Below are 15,401 nucleotides of genomic sequence, written 5' to 3'. Positions count from 1 at the left end.
TACATATCGACGAACCTTTGTTTTTTTAACTTAAATCTGGTAGGCATTGATGACCTTATCCAAGTCAAAATCCCAAACCCAATCATCATCGCTATCATTTTCAGTTTTGATATGTTTTGACTCTCGCTGTCCAGGTGGATTTTCATCTAACTGCGCGGTTTTGCGTTCTTTAGCCGCAAGCCTGTTTTCTTGCCGTTCTTGTGATTCCCCGGCACGCTTTCTTTTCTTACTTTCTCTATCAGCTGCAAGCCTGTTTTCTTGCTGTTCTTGTGATTCCTCGGAACGCTTTCTTTTCTTACTTTCTCTATCAGCAGCAAGTTTTTTGGCATAAACTCTTTGAGCAGCTTCCTCGGCTGTTGCCATTGTAGGTTCTTCAGTCATTTTACAATTAAACATTTTTCCGTGAACAAATGTCTTAAATACCGTTAATGACGTGTCCGTCATAGCAAAAATGACGACAACTAACTTCATGACGTCAGTCGACACAGAAAAATGACGTCACCTGACAGACAGACACACAGACAGACAACTTATTTTTATATATATACTAGCTGTTGGGGTGGCGCTTCGCGCCACCCCAACACCTAGTTGGTGGGGGCGCTTCGCGCCCCCCAAGCCCCCCCGCGCGCGTAAGTCGTTACGCGCCATATTAGTTACGCGCCATTGTAGTTGTGTCCCTGTGTCCCACCTGTGTTTATAGATAGATTTATATATGTGTTTCAAGCTACGTAAAAATTACGAATATACAACATTTTTGGCTCTCCCACTACTGGGAGCTTTCCGTTTCCAATTGCCAGCAATTGATCTGAAAATGTTTGACCAGAGTCATCGTTTTGCAATCGGACACGCATATTTGTAGTTAATTTTAATATTTTTACGTGTGCCCATAAATTAGAATTTTTCAGGCAAGCATTCATTTCGTCTGCAGGAGTTAAACTACGTAAAAATTGCGAATATACAACATTCTTGGCTTTCTCATTGTCTGTGCATATACAAAGCCGTATGCACTAATAATGACGTCATATGCAAACGCTCTTTTTACAAACAAACAAACATGCATACACACAACTCGTTTTTATATAGATAGATAGATAGGTAGATACAATACAAATTAACTGTGTAAAACTTGCGGATATACAACATTTTTCGCTGTCCAATTGTCGCTGCATATAAATAGATTGTCAGGTTTATCGACCCTCGAACATGCAACGCACAATTGTCCATGGGAAAAACAATCAGTATTAAGATCTATACCACATTTTTCTAATAATGGACCTTGAGCTTTGTTAATGGTGATTGCAAATGCTAATCGAATTGGGAATTGCAATCTTTTAAATTGAAAAGGCAGATCCGTTGGAATCATGGGAATGCGAGGAATAAGAACAGCCTCACCCTCAAAAGGCCCTGTCAAGATTGTGGCCTCTATTAGGTTTTCCATTGTTTTTTTTTTACGGCAAGTCGCGTGCCATTGCAAAGCTTTGGTGGGATGATATTTCTTAAAAGTATTATTGGTACGCCTAATTTTAGTTGTAGCACGTGTGGTGGAAACCCTGAAAGATCTATGGAATTTAAAAATTCAGATGGATAATTAACCGCTTCATTTGGTTCCAAAACTGTGTCGACTGACTTGTAAAGGACTGCCTGGTCTCGAATCTTGGTCAAAACAATATTGTTGATTTCGTGGACGTCTATATTATTGGGTGCGAGAATCGCTCTTTCACTTAGCCATTTATTATTTTTATAATTTTTTAGAATATTCGGAAATACTTTTTCAATCAATTAATTTTTGGACGTCACTAAATTACAGAAATCAGCAGGTAGTTGTATACGTCCTGAAATTGAGTCTATCGTATCATAAATGTCTTTTTGTTCCGACGTTAACTTGGAAATGTTATTTTGTACATACGACAATAGATCATTCGTACTGTAACTTTTTTCACGATCCAATTCTACACATGTCGAAACAGCAGCGATACGGTTAGGTGAAGGCATTCCCAAATCCTGAAGAGGTTTGTTTGCCATACGTACGCACAAATCTTCTATAATAACTAAAGTGTAGTTATAAATTTCTGATGTAAAATCAAAAGTCATATCTGACGTCTCTAACTGTTTTCGATGGAGTATATCTTCAGACATTTTTGACTTATATTTTTCCCATAACTCTGTAGGAGCTGATGGAGAGCAAGTTGTTAAAATGATGCCAAACAATGCACGAATTTGACTTGGGGTTGACGTTTCGCACTAATGGGGAATATGGAACAACCCACTGGTTATCTACTTCGATGGTGGTACCGTTGCCATTGTAGGTTCTTCACTCATTTTACAATTAGAAATTTCTCTTTCAACGGTCTTCTTACAATTAAAAATTTGTCTTTGAACGATATTCTTAAATACCTGTGTCCTGGTCGTCATTTATATTCCCTGTGTCCCGGCCGTCATTTGTGTCCCGGTATCCCAGTCTGTAATTTCTCTTTGAGTGTCCCGGTCGTTATTTATATTCCCTCTGTCCCGGTCGTCATTTGTGTCCCGGTCTGTAATTTCTCTTTGAGTGTTTTTTCTTTTTAGTATTTTTTAGTTTTTTACATTTTTTCTTTTTTCAGTTTTCTTCTTTATTTTTCAGCTTCACTATGAAATACATATCGCCGAACCTTTGTTTTTTTTAACTAAAATCTGGTAGGCATTGATGACCTTATCCGAGTCAAAATCCCAAACCCAATCATCATCGCTATCATTTTCAGTTTTGATATCTTTTGACTCTCGCTGTCCAGGTGGATCTTCATCTAACTGCGCGGTTTTGCGTTCTTTAGCCTCAAGCCTGTTTCCTTGCTGTTCTTTTGATTCCTCAGCACGCTTTCTTTTCTGACTTTCTCTATCAGCAGCAAAATTACAGACCGAGACATCGGGACACAAATGACGAACGGGACACCAGGACATAGGGAAGATAAATGACGACCGGGACACTCAAAGAGAAAGCGACCGGGACACAAGGAATGTTCGATTAGCAATCACCATCAACAAAGCACCGGGACACAAATGACGACCGGGAGACAGGGAATATAAATGACGACCAGGACACTCAAAGAGAAATTACAGACCGGGACACCGGAACACAAATGACGACCGGGACAAAAATGACGACCGGGACACCATGACACAGGGAATATAAATGACGACCGCGACTCTCAAGAGAAATTACAGACTGGGACACCGGGACACAGATGACGACCGGGACACAGGGAAACAACAACAACGGGGACGCCGGGGGGCACAGGGGGATATATAAATGACGACGGGGACACAGGGAATGTTCGATTAGTAGGGAATATAAATGACGACCGGGACACTCAAAGAGAAATTACATACCGGGACACCGGAACACAAATGACGACCGGGACAAAAATGACGACCGGGACACAGGGAATATAAATGACGATCGCGACACTCAAAGAGAAATTACAGACTGGGACACCGGGACACAAATGACGACCGGGACACAGGGAACATAAATGAAGACCGGGGCACAGGGACACAACTACAACGGGGACGCCGGGGGGCACAGGGGGATATATAAATGACGACGGGGACACAGGGAATGTTCGATTAGCAATCACCATCAACAAAGCTCAAGGGCAATCATTAGAATAATGAGGTAAAGATCTGAATACAGATTGTTTTTCCCGTGGACTATTATATGTTGCATGTTCAAGAGTCGGTATACCTGATAATCTATTTATATGCACAGACAAAGGGACAGCCAAGAATGTTGTATATTCGCAAGTTTTACGTAGTTAAAAATATATATATATCTATCTAAATTCACAGGTAGGACACAGGGACACAACTACAATGGCGCGTAACGACTAACGCGCGCGGGGGGTGCTTGGGGGGGGGGGCACAAAGGACCCCCACCAACTAGGTGTTGGGTCGGCGCAAAGCGCCACCCCAACAGCTAGTATATATATATATATATATATATATATATATATATATATATATATATATATATATATATATATATATATATATATATATATATATATATATATATATATATATATATATATATATATATATATATATATTCCCTGTGTCCCTATTGTCATTTATATATCTCCCTGTGCCCCCCGGCGTCCCCGTTGTAGTTGTGTCCCTGTGTCCCAGTCGTCATTTATAGTCGACAAACATGACGTAAGTCGAAACACAAACATGACGTCAGTCAACACACACGTCCCAGTCGTCATTTGTGTTCCGGTGTCCCAGTCTGTAATTTCTCTTTGAGTGTCCCGGTCGTCATTTATATTCCCTGTGTCCCAGTCTGTATATACGTTCGTTTTTGAATTGGTATATGATGAAATAAATTTTTTGTTTTTTTCCTTTTTTTATTTCTAGTTTTTTTTTGTTTTTACCTCTTTTTTAGCTTTTTAGTTTTTTTTCTTTTTTCTTTTTAGATTTTTGAAGTTTTTACCTTTTTTAGTTTTTTTACTTCTATCATTTTTTCGTTATCTTTTTCTCCTTTATTTTTCATTTTTTTCATTTCAAGTTTTTAGTTTTTTATTAGTTTTTAGTTTTTTTTCTTTTTAGTTTTTCTGCTGTTTTTACCCTTTTTTTAGTTTTTTATTTTTTATTTTTTTATTTTTTAGTTTTTTACCTTTTTTTAGTTTTTTTTTTAGTTTTTTTTTTAGATTTTTTAGCTTTTTTAATTTTTTTAGTAGTTTTTACCTGTTTTTTAGTTTTTTTTCTTTTTTCGTTTTTTTTTTCTTCTTTTGTATTAATGCTAAAGCCAAGGTTCGAACCTGGAGCCTCTCGGACCTAGAACCTGGAACATAACGCTTTACCAACTCAGCTACTTCGACTTGAATACATTTACCTTTTTTATTTTTTTTTATTTTTTTAGTTTTCTTTTTCTCCTTTATTTGTCAGTTTTTTTCCTTTTTTTAGTTTCTTTTTCTATTTCAGTTTTTAGTTTTTTTTTATTAGTTTTTAATTTTTTTTCTTTTTAGGTTTTTGTAGTTTTTACCTTTTTTTTTAGTTTTTTTAGTTTTTTTTACTTTTTTAGTTTTTAGTTTTTTACCCTTTTTTAGTTTTTTAGCTTTTTTAGTATTTTCTTTTTAGTTTATTTTTTGTATTTTTTACCTTTTTTAGCTTTTCTCTTCTTTTGTATTAATGCTAAAGCCAAGGTTCGAACCTGGAACCTCTCGGACCTAGAACCTTGAACATAAGGCTTTACCAACTGAGCTACTGTATTTGTATTTGTATCGGACTAACGACACTTCTTGACTACTAAGGTCCCTGTGTCGGCCCTGTAGTGCATTCCTGCAGCATGGTTCGATCTCTGGGTCCCGTATTACCACGCTAAGGTCAAACCCACTGCGCCAACACAGGTAGTTATATAACTGAGCTACTTCGGCTTGAATACATTCGTTTTTGAATTGGTATGTGATGAAATAATTCAGACGTCATATGTGGACAGTGACGTCACTCGACAGACACACAGACAACTTATTTTTATATATATCAGACAGTGACGTCACTCGACAGACACACAGACTTATTTTTATATATATAGATATATTGTGATTCCTTGGCATGCTTTCTGTTCTTACTTTCTCTATCAGCCGCAAGCCTGTTTTCTTGCTGTTCTTGTGATTCCTCGGCACGCTTTCTTTTCCTACTTTCTCTATCAGCCGCAAGTTTTTTGGCATAGACTCTTTGAGCAGCTTCCTCGGCTGCTGCCATTGTAGGTTCTTCAGTCATTTTACAATTAAACATTTTTCCGTCCACGATCTTCTTACAATTAAAAATTTGTATTTTGAGCAGCTTCCTCGGCTGTTGCCATTGTAGGTTCTTCAGTCATTTTACAATTAAACATTTTTCCGTCCACGATCTTCTTACAATTAAAAATTGTCTTTGAACGATTTTCTTAAATACCTTTAATGACGTCATCGTCATAACAAACATGACGACAACTAACTTCATGGCGACATGACGTCACTAGACAGACCCACAGACATTTTATTTTTATATATATACTAGCTGTTGGGGTGGCGCTTCGCGCCACCCCAACACCTAGTTGGTGGGGAGCTTCGCGACCCCCCAAGCCCCCCCTCGCGCGTGAGTCGTTATGCGCCATATTAGTTACGCGCCATTGTAGTTGTGTCCCTGTGTCCCACCTGTGAATATAGATAGATTTATATATGTGTTTCAAACTACGTAAAAATTCCCATTTTCTGTGCATATACAAAGCAAAACCGTGTGTACTAATAATGACGTCATATGCAAACGCTCTTTTTACAAACAAACAAACATGCATACACACAACTCGTTTTTATATAGATAGATAGATAGATAGATACAATACAAATTAACTGCGTAAAACTTGCGAATATACAACATTCTTCGCTGTCCAATTGTCGCTGCATATAAATAGATTGTCAGGTTTACCGACCCTTGAACATGCAACGTACAATTGTCCATGGGAAAAACAATCAGTACTAAGATCTATACCACATTTTTCTAATGATTGACCTTGAGCTTTGTTAATGGTGATTGCAAATGCTAATCGAATTGGGAATTGCAATCTTTTAAATTGAAAAGGCAGATCCGTTGGAATCATGGGAATGCGAGGAATAAGAACAGCCTTACCCTCAAAAGGCCCTGTCAAGATTGTGGCCTCTATTAGGTTTTCCATTGGTTTTTTTTACGGCAAGTCGCGTGCCATTGCAAAGCTTTGGTGGGTTGATATTTCTTAAAAGTATTATTGGTACGCCTATGTTTAGTTGTAGCACGTGTGGTGGAAACCCTGATAGATCCACAGAATTTAAAAATTCAGATGGATAATTAACCACTTCATTTGGTTCCAAAACTGTGTCGACTGACTTGTAAAGGACTGCCTGGTTTCGAATCTTGGTCAAAACAATATTGTTGATTTCGTGGACGTCTATATTTTTGGGTGCGAGAATCGCTCTTTCACTTTGCCATTTATTATTTTTATAATTTTTTAGAATATTCGGAAATACTTTTCAATCAATTCATTTTTGGACGTCACTAAATTACAGAAATCAGCAGGTAGTTGTATACGTCCTGAAATTGAGTCTACTGGGAGCTTTCCGTTTCCAATTGCCAGCAATTGATCTGAAAATGTTTGACCAGAGTCATCGTTTTGCAATCGGACACGCATATTTGTAGTTAATTTTAATGTTTTTACGTGTGCCCATAAATTAGAATTTTTCAGGCAAGCATTCATTTCGTCTGCAGGAGTTGATCTAGGTATTATAGGTAATGTTTGCCTGAAATCTCCCGCAAGCAATATTAATGTGCTGCCAAAGGGTTTCGACTTCCCTCGCAAATCTTTCAAGCATTGATCCAGAGCCTCGAGCGATTTTTTGTGTGCCATTGTGCACTCATCCCAAATAATAAGTTTGCATTGCTGCAATACTTTACCCATCCCAGATGATTTGGAAATATTGCACGTGGGAGTTTCTGTAGAATGCAAATTCAGAGGCAATTTCAAAGCGGAATGAGCAGTTCTTTCACCAGGCAGCAATGTTGCGGCTATTCCGGACGACGCAACTGCCAACACTATATCATTTTTTGATCGAATTGATGCCAGAATCAGTTTTATCACAAACGTTTTACCAGTACCTCCTGGCGCATCCAAAAACAAAATTTCTCCAACGTTGTTATCGACACAATGCATTATCGTATCATAAATGTCTTTTTGTTCCGACGTTAACTTGGAAATGTTATTTTGTACATACGACAATAGATCACTTGTACAGTAACTTTGTTCAAGATCCAATTCTACACATGTCGAAACAGCAGCGATACGGTTAGGTGAAGGCATTCCCAAACCCTGAAGAGGTTTGTTTGCCATACGTACGCACAAATCTTCTATAATAACTAAAGTGTAGTTTCTGATGTAAAATCAAAAGTCATATCTGACGTCTCTAACTGTTTTCGATGGAGTATATCTTCGGACATTTTTGACTTATATTTTTCCCATAACTCTGTAGGAGCTGATGGAGAGCAAGTTGTTAAAATGATGCCAAACAATGCACGAATTTGACTTGGGGTTGACGTTTCGCACGCGTCATTGATGCAGTTATCCCAGTGTTGGTCATTCTCCAATAAATTCAGAGCTTGGCATTCACTACGGTAAGTGTCATGTATAGTACCGTTTACAGTTCTCAAATACTCAAAGGATGTCGGACCGGGTACATTCACCAAAAGCAGGCGTAGAAAGAAGCATTCATGTTGATTGGGGTGAATGGTGTAGAGTCTTCCTATCGTGGTATCTTTGAAGATGGTAGGTTGGCCGACGACTGACTTACCCTGTTTTCGATGTTCAAATACTTTATTTTTAGTATTCCACGTGTAATACGAAGGCACTTCAGTATACGGCAGTTTTTTTGCAAAAGAATCATTTTTGCAAAGCGAAAAGAAAGTGGTTAACTTTGTATCCGGTGGATTCAGGGCTCTTTGTTGCACGTTGGTTTCCGAGAAATAAACACGATGACCATTCTGTAAATGTACCGCTAAGTGAACAACAGCTGGACTACGTTCATGTATCGGAAATGAAAGAATTCGCCAAACAGCTTCATTACTGCTTATGTATCTTCCAGCCTGATATTGTACGATTTCGTCGATATCTTTGATTTCGGGCTGCAAGCCAAAAACTGCCATGTCACTGCCTTTGTTGACGTATTTACATATGTATTTGATTGCCTTTACGGAGTTACAGTATTCAACGTTTATGTGTGCATTAAATGTTTTTGATAATAATGGGGAATATGGAACAACCCACAGGTTATCTACTTCGATGGTGGTACCGTTACGCTTCTTTATTATTGCTGTCTTACCGCCATCTTCAGTAGATCTTCTTCTATATTGTGGGTGACCGTCATTGCCAGTAATTGTGTTGGATATTAAAAGTCGAGGATATTGCTTTGTGCACCTTCCTTTGGCCATGCATGGTGAATTTTTGTTCAGTGCACTGCAAGGTCCATGTATCATATTTTTTACAATAATATCATGTAACCCCTTATCGACATTTTCATTAGGTATTTCAGCGGAAATCACATCATCAATTTCGTTCGAAGTAATTTTTTTATGTAGCCAGATTAGTATATGTGCATGTGGCAAACCTCGTTTTTGCCATTCCACTGAGTACATCCAGCATCGCACTGACCCAAACACTTCAAGTTTTACTATGTAGTTTATCAGTGATTTCAACTTTTGCCGGAAGACACGGGCCGTAATGTCATGTCTATGAACCGCCGATTGTCCTTGAAGTAAAAGCTGCAGTATCTCGTCCCAAGATTGATTACATGTAAATGTAATAAATAAATCTGGACGACCATAGAGACGAACATACGCAAATAGCATCTTGAGCATATTCATGCATATGATGGGGACTGCCAGCATATGACGAAGGTAAAATTGTTAATCTTCCAACGTTTGTGGTATTACCGTCATTTATAACTGTATCTCGCAAATGATTGCATTGTTCAGAGCGGAGCTTGGTCTGATTCAGGCGGATATATAGCAAACGTTCTGATTCAATTTTAGCATACATATCAACGACCGCCGATTGTCTTTGAAGTAAAAGCTGCAGTATCTCGTCCCAAGATTGATTACATGTAAATGTAATAAATAAATCTGGACGACCATAGAGACGAACATACGCAATAGCATCTTGAGCATATTCATGCATATGATGGGGATTGCCAGCATATGACGAAGGTAAAATTGTTAATCTTCCCACGTTTGTGGTATTACCGTCATTTATAACTGCATCTCGCAAATGAATGTATTGTTCAGAGCGGAGCTTGGTCTGATTCAGGCGGATATATAGCAAACGTTCTGATTCAATTTTAGCACACATGTCAACGACGAATTGGTGAAACAATTCACGGCATTTTAAAATATAATTTTCTTCATCCTGCCGAATCATTAGTCTATATTAATAATAATGCATTGCACTGCATTTCTTATTCATTTCTTTGTTAGTGGCTGGATTCATTAATTTAATATTAAAGTGATAGCCGTCGGCTCCATTCCAAAAAATGATAGGATATTGTAGGGCATCGTAGCACCGATGAGTTTCAGCAATTCTTAACAACTGAGCGTTTCGCTTATGAAGAATAATATCTCGAGGTAAAAACTGATCACCGACCATAACGATTGCCACTTCGTCGATAGTTGGAGCATTGTATCTACGCACATGTTGGCCAGGAGGCGTTTTGTAAGCGGAAATAACAATTTTATGCGTATCAGTAGGCATCAAATCGATGGCTGTTTTGAACAGACGCACTAAATTATTATTTTCGTGGAAAAGATGTTGCAATTGGGAAACGATTGTCCTTTCAACGTTGGGAGAAATTTTGCAACGTGCATTCAATTCAGAATTTCTATCACTGATGAAGTACAATTGTAAAAATTTATGATTCACGCCTGAGAATGGTAGAAGGGACCCTGCTCTACGATAAATTTGCCCTTTTACTTTGAAAGTAGACATAAATTGATCTGGATTTTCGATTTGGGCTCCAAACGACGTCATTTGGAAACATGAGTTGTATTTTCTGATTTGTGACAAAAAAGCCTTAGATTCTGACGTAGTTCCAGTAAGGAAAGTCTTCAATGGCTCTGGTGGTGCAGCCAATAGATGAAGTTTAACTTTTCCTGAGGCGCAACACATTCCCATTGTTTCACCATTGAATTTCAAGGCCTTGCAATAGGGACAAATTTTAGACATTGTCCCGATTTGAACACATCTACTCAAGCTATAATCGTCGACTGGGCTGTACCTGAATGCCAGGCGATAACTTTCAGGTTGCTCTGATTCCTCGGCACGCTTTCTTTTCTTACTTTCTCTATCAGCAGCAAGCCTGATTTCTTGCTGTTCTTGTGATTCCTCGGCACGCCTTCTTTTTTCACTTTCTCTTTTAGCAGCAAGTCTGGTTTCATGGTGCTCTGGTAGTTCCTCGACATATAAGGGAATGTTGATGGATTCGATTGCAATATTTCTATAGTTTGATAAAAAAAAGTAAGACTAGAAAAAATTCTTTATCAATAACCGTGGATGAATTTTATTACACTCACAGTCTTTTATAGTTTGAAGTACCATTTCAACCCTTTTGCTTACATTTAATAGCTTAAAAACTAAATAAAGACTTGACTTTTTTTTTTAATATATTGAGCCAATTGTATTTCTTGAGATATTTGTCAGTACTGAACCTCTGAAGTGCATTGAGCCATCATAGTCTTCTTGTAATTTTGCAATTTAAGCCTATGTGGTTTTTGCAAGCTTAGCACCATCTGCCTTCAGTGAAGGAGATTTTGAAGAGCTCTGAATGGTAGGTTTTTTCATAATAATAATTATGCAGCTACAATGATGATTGTAGCTACATAAAAATTCACATAAGAATAAGCTAGATCAGTAGGACCAAGTGAATAACTAGCTGCCTGTTCCCAATCAATTTTTCCAAGCAGTTTGTCAGCTATCAAGGAGATTAATGTCTGTTCACAGCAATTTAGCACTGGCAATAATAGTCATATTCATGCATCCAACAAAATTTTCTTTGGCAAAATTCCAGACAAACTACTTTGGGCTATCTTGAAAAGAGGTTGGCTTTTGAGCATTTTCATAGTGAATCCAGAGATAAAAATATAACCTGGGTAGATAGTGCCCAGCTACTTTGTCAGCCCTCTTCTGAATTCTAAACCTTTGAAATTTGCCTACTTAACAGGTCTATACCTATCTGCATTTTAAAAAAAACAACTTTATTCCTTAATTTTTCTATTTCTTTGTCACAGGTTTCAGTTTTGGAAATGCAATTTCTGTTATTTGAGTAAAACTTTACTCAAAACTTTTCTTTTCAAATTTTAGGAGTGTGCTTGCAGATCTTTAAAACCTCATTAACTAAGATTGAGCAAAGTTGCGAAGCTGAAAATACTTTTCTTTTATTTGATTTAGGTGGAAAATCTAGATTTTTTTAAGGTTTTGCATTTGTAACCCAAAAATACATAAATATCATTAAAGGACAGTTCCCTCTAGAGGAAGAAGGAGCAGAGGTAGGGACTTTAAATACCTTCTTGGGGCATACTTTAGTCCGTGAATCCATCCCTGAATTTTTATTCTCCTAACCGAATCCATTTCCAAGATAGTAAAAAAGTAGCTTGTCTAGAATTTTACCTCTTTCTTCAATTCAGTATTTCTTGAGATGTTTCTCAATAATGAACTTCTATTAGTCCTACATTGAACCATATTAGTCCTACTGTAATTCTTAAATTTAGGTCTGTATGGTTTTTGAAAACTCAAAAACCATAAAACTCATCAAATTCAGTAAATGAGATTTGCACTGGTTTGAATTTTTTTTTATCAAGAGAGCATAATGGTTGCAAAAAACTGATCAGAATGGTTCATATTTTATAGGAAGGAGACAATTATTAGGAAGAATTGGTTACTACTGACATAACAAAATCCCTCTAAAGACTTATTAATATTTTCAACTAAGGCATGTGTACACTCTTTATTTTTACTACTTGGCTTCCTGGACAAGAGGGGTGTAGTTAGCTAAGGGGCAGGGATTAACTGCCCTGACCCCAACTTTAGTTTAACCTAACCTCAAGAGTGAGATTGAATTTGTCAAAACTTGGAATTTATCCCTCCTCTCTGTTTAAAGAAAACAGATGCATAATTGAAGCTTTGTTCATTTCTATCTTATGGTTGACCTGAATTTATGAACCTACATTCAATGGGTGTAAAAGGGTATTTTTTCATTCATTTTTGTTGTTTGTTTTCTACAAGAATGATTTAGGTCTAACTTTTAGACTGATATATAGATTTTAATGCTTGTAAACTTTTGGCTGATCTATATGGATGTCTTTTCCCTTCTTATGTAGAAATATCTGTCCTTCTAGCACTCTAGTCTAAAGGCTTTAAAAAATAATGAAGATAATGGCAACTGAACACTAATATTACCAGAGAAAAACAACTTAAAAAAGAAAAAGATCTTCAAAAATAATGAATTAATTTAAATTTACTGCAATTTTCCCTTCTATTCCATAAGCAATACATTACATTTAGACAAATTGTTTGTGAGGAAGATACCATCAAAGCTCCAGCAGGGACTGTATTTACTTAAGATGCAAACAAGCACATTGAATGCTTAGCTTTGGGATGTTCTGATCTCACAATAATAGCAAAAAAAATTCATATTTTCTATTTCTTTTCCACAAACTCAATTGAGCAAAGTCATTTGTGTCAGCACTATGCCCTTGAATGGCTTAAACTCTTTCTAGCATACTTTTAAGACCTAAGAACAATTTTAAAAACAATTATACTGTTCAGACAGAAAAATATTTTCATAATTTTCCAAACATGGTGTATTCTCAAGGAAAATTTTCAGCAAAACAAACACACATATTTAATATTGTTTTGGGCCATCTCCAAAAAAACTACTTAAATTGTATAAGATTTACTTTAATATAAGATACTTCAAAGATTTTTAATCAATTCTGTGAAATGAGTGGCGAGGTTTTCCATCAAAATTTATGAATCCTCTCTTTTAAGAAAGAAAAAACTCGAATTTTAAGAAAACAGGCTATTTTTAACAACAAACAAACAACATCAATATAATCAAATAACAGGAAAATTCACAGAGAATAAATAATATGTGTCATATGTGACCTATAGCAGGATTCCTTAATCATAATCTAATTTAAGGATTTTCAAGGGTCTTTTTTAGCCTTATACAGTGGGCTTTCTTTCATTCATGAAACTTTTTACCTGGATTACTTACAACTATGTTAAATATATTGTAACAGATGTATTCTACTAGTTTTTTTGCTCTAAGCATAGTTGGTAAATATATGACTTCATATTATTGACTTACCAATAAAGTGAACATTCCACTCAATGCCTTTTTTATGTTCTATAATTGCTTCTATTGCAAATTCAAATTTAAGCACATTTGATCTAATCTAACCAAACCTTATTATAAATAATTTTGGCACTGAGAAAATGTAGCATTATTTTGTTAAAAACAACTGAGCAAATGTGGTATTATTTTGTCAGAAAACAACAGATAACTTATACTTTAATTGAAAATGCATCATTTTTAAGAGCTCAAAAATTGCTTAAAAATGAATTTTGCAATAGAAGCAATTATTTTATTTGTAAAGAGCATAAAAAAAGCATTGAGTGGTATGTTCACTTTATTGGTAAGACAATAATACAATCAATTATATATTTACCATATAGTCTTGGCTTTTTATTCTTTTTTTTTACAAGTCTCCAAGTAGGGAAGTGTTTCTGAAAATCTCACAAAAACTACCTTTAAACCTAATTTAACCTCACCACATTCATATTAATAAACTGTTATTAGGTATGGTAATAGCCTATATTCAGCAATTGACCAGCTAATACAGACTTACTGTTTAAGAGCCAAATCATTGTAAAACCCCCATCACATCACCTAAAAAAAGTTGACTGTTTCACTATTAAATATGTTAAAATGTCTTTTTTCAGTGGAGGGGGGGGGCTCTTTTAAATTTTTTTTAAACTTTTCATTACTGTGGGCTTCTTTATGCTCTTTTAATCCTTTCAGGGCTCAAAAATGATCTCTCTTTAGAGCAATATTGAATTATGAAAGAGCATAATAAAAGCACCAAGTGATGCATTTACTTTATCTGAGCTAAATTATGTTGTAAACTGTAAATTCATTTTCCTTGTTTGTGGTAGCCTATAACAATCATGTAGATTTCCTATTGCCTATATACAAAAATCCTTAAATTTGTTCCTAGCTGCAATTTAAGGTAATAACCCAGACTGATTTAGAATCGAAGCCTGACACGAGCTCTTTTCTTTGGCTGACGTTCTTTGTCAGCCACTTTCATTCTCAAATTTTCCATGATGTTTAATTTTGAAAATACCGCGCGAAAAGGTACAGATCGAAGCATAAAAACAGCATTAAATTTGAATCCGAGACACATGTTTGTGATAACCTGAATGCTGACACAACCCTTAGCTCAAGCTCCCCTAATTACATAGATTAACTATGAAAATAAAGAGAGTCGTTTGTGCAATTTCAGGAGGTGTAGATAGTGCTGCTTCAGCTTTTCTTCTTAAAAGCAGAGGTAAAAAGCTACACAGAATAGCAGCCCATGGGAATACATAGATAGGCATAGGCCTAATCCCTAGGCTAAAGTCTATGGAGTATTATTACCAAATTGGGATTATCATCCAACTTTTGATGAGAATATCAGTTTTGAATTCTGAATTCCTAGAAGGAGGCATTAAAGAATTATGAGTCACCTAAGGTAATTTTTTTGCAGTTCACATAATTGACTTAAAGTGAACAAAAAAAAGTGAACTTACCACTCAATGCCTTTTTTATGTT

General features: G+C 36.3%; 1 protein-coding gene across 1 annotated transcript in view; it reads left to right on the top strand.

Moving 5' to 3' along the window:
• Positions 1 to 14,969: 14,969 nt before the first annotated feature.
• LOC136031898 (mitochondrial tRNA-specific 2-thiouridylase 1-like) overlaps positions 14,970 to 15,401 on the top strand; it is a 51,898-nt gene continuing 51,466 nt past the window's right edge. Inside the window, exon 1 of the mRNA XM_065711898.1 lies at positions 14,970 to 15,138. Coding sequence (XP_065567970.1) covers positions 15,060 to 15,138 — 79 coding nt within the window. The 5' untranslated portion in view covers positions 14,970 to 15,059. The remainder of the gene's footprint in view (positions 15,139 to 15,401) is intronic.

The sequence above is a fragment of the Artemia franciscana genome, chromosome 1, assembly GCF_032884065.1.
Source record: "Artemia franciscana chromosome 1, ASM3288406v1, whole genome shotgun sequence".
Classification (NCBI taxonomy): domain Eukaryota; kingdom Metazoa; phylum Arthropoda; class Branchiopoda; order Anostraca; family Artemiidae; genus Artemia; species Artemia franciscana.
The sequence above is the reverse complement of the archived record's forward strand: the minus strand, read 5'-3'. Positions and strand labels throughout refer to the sequence as shown.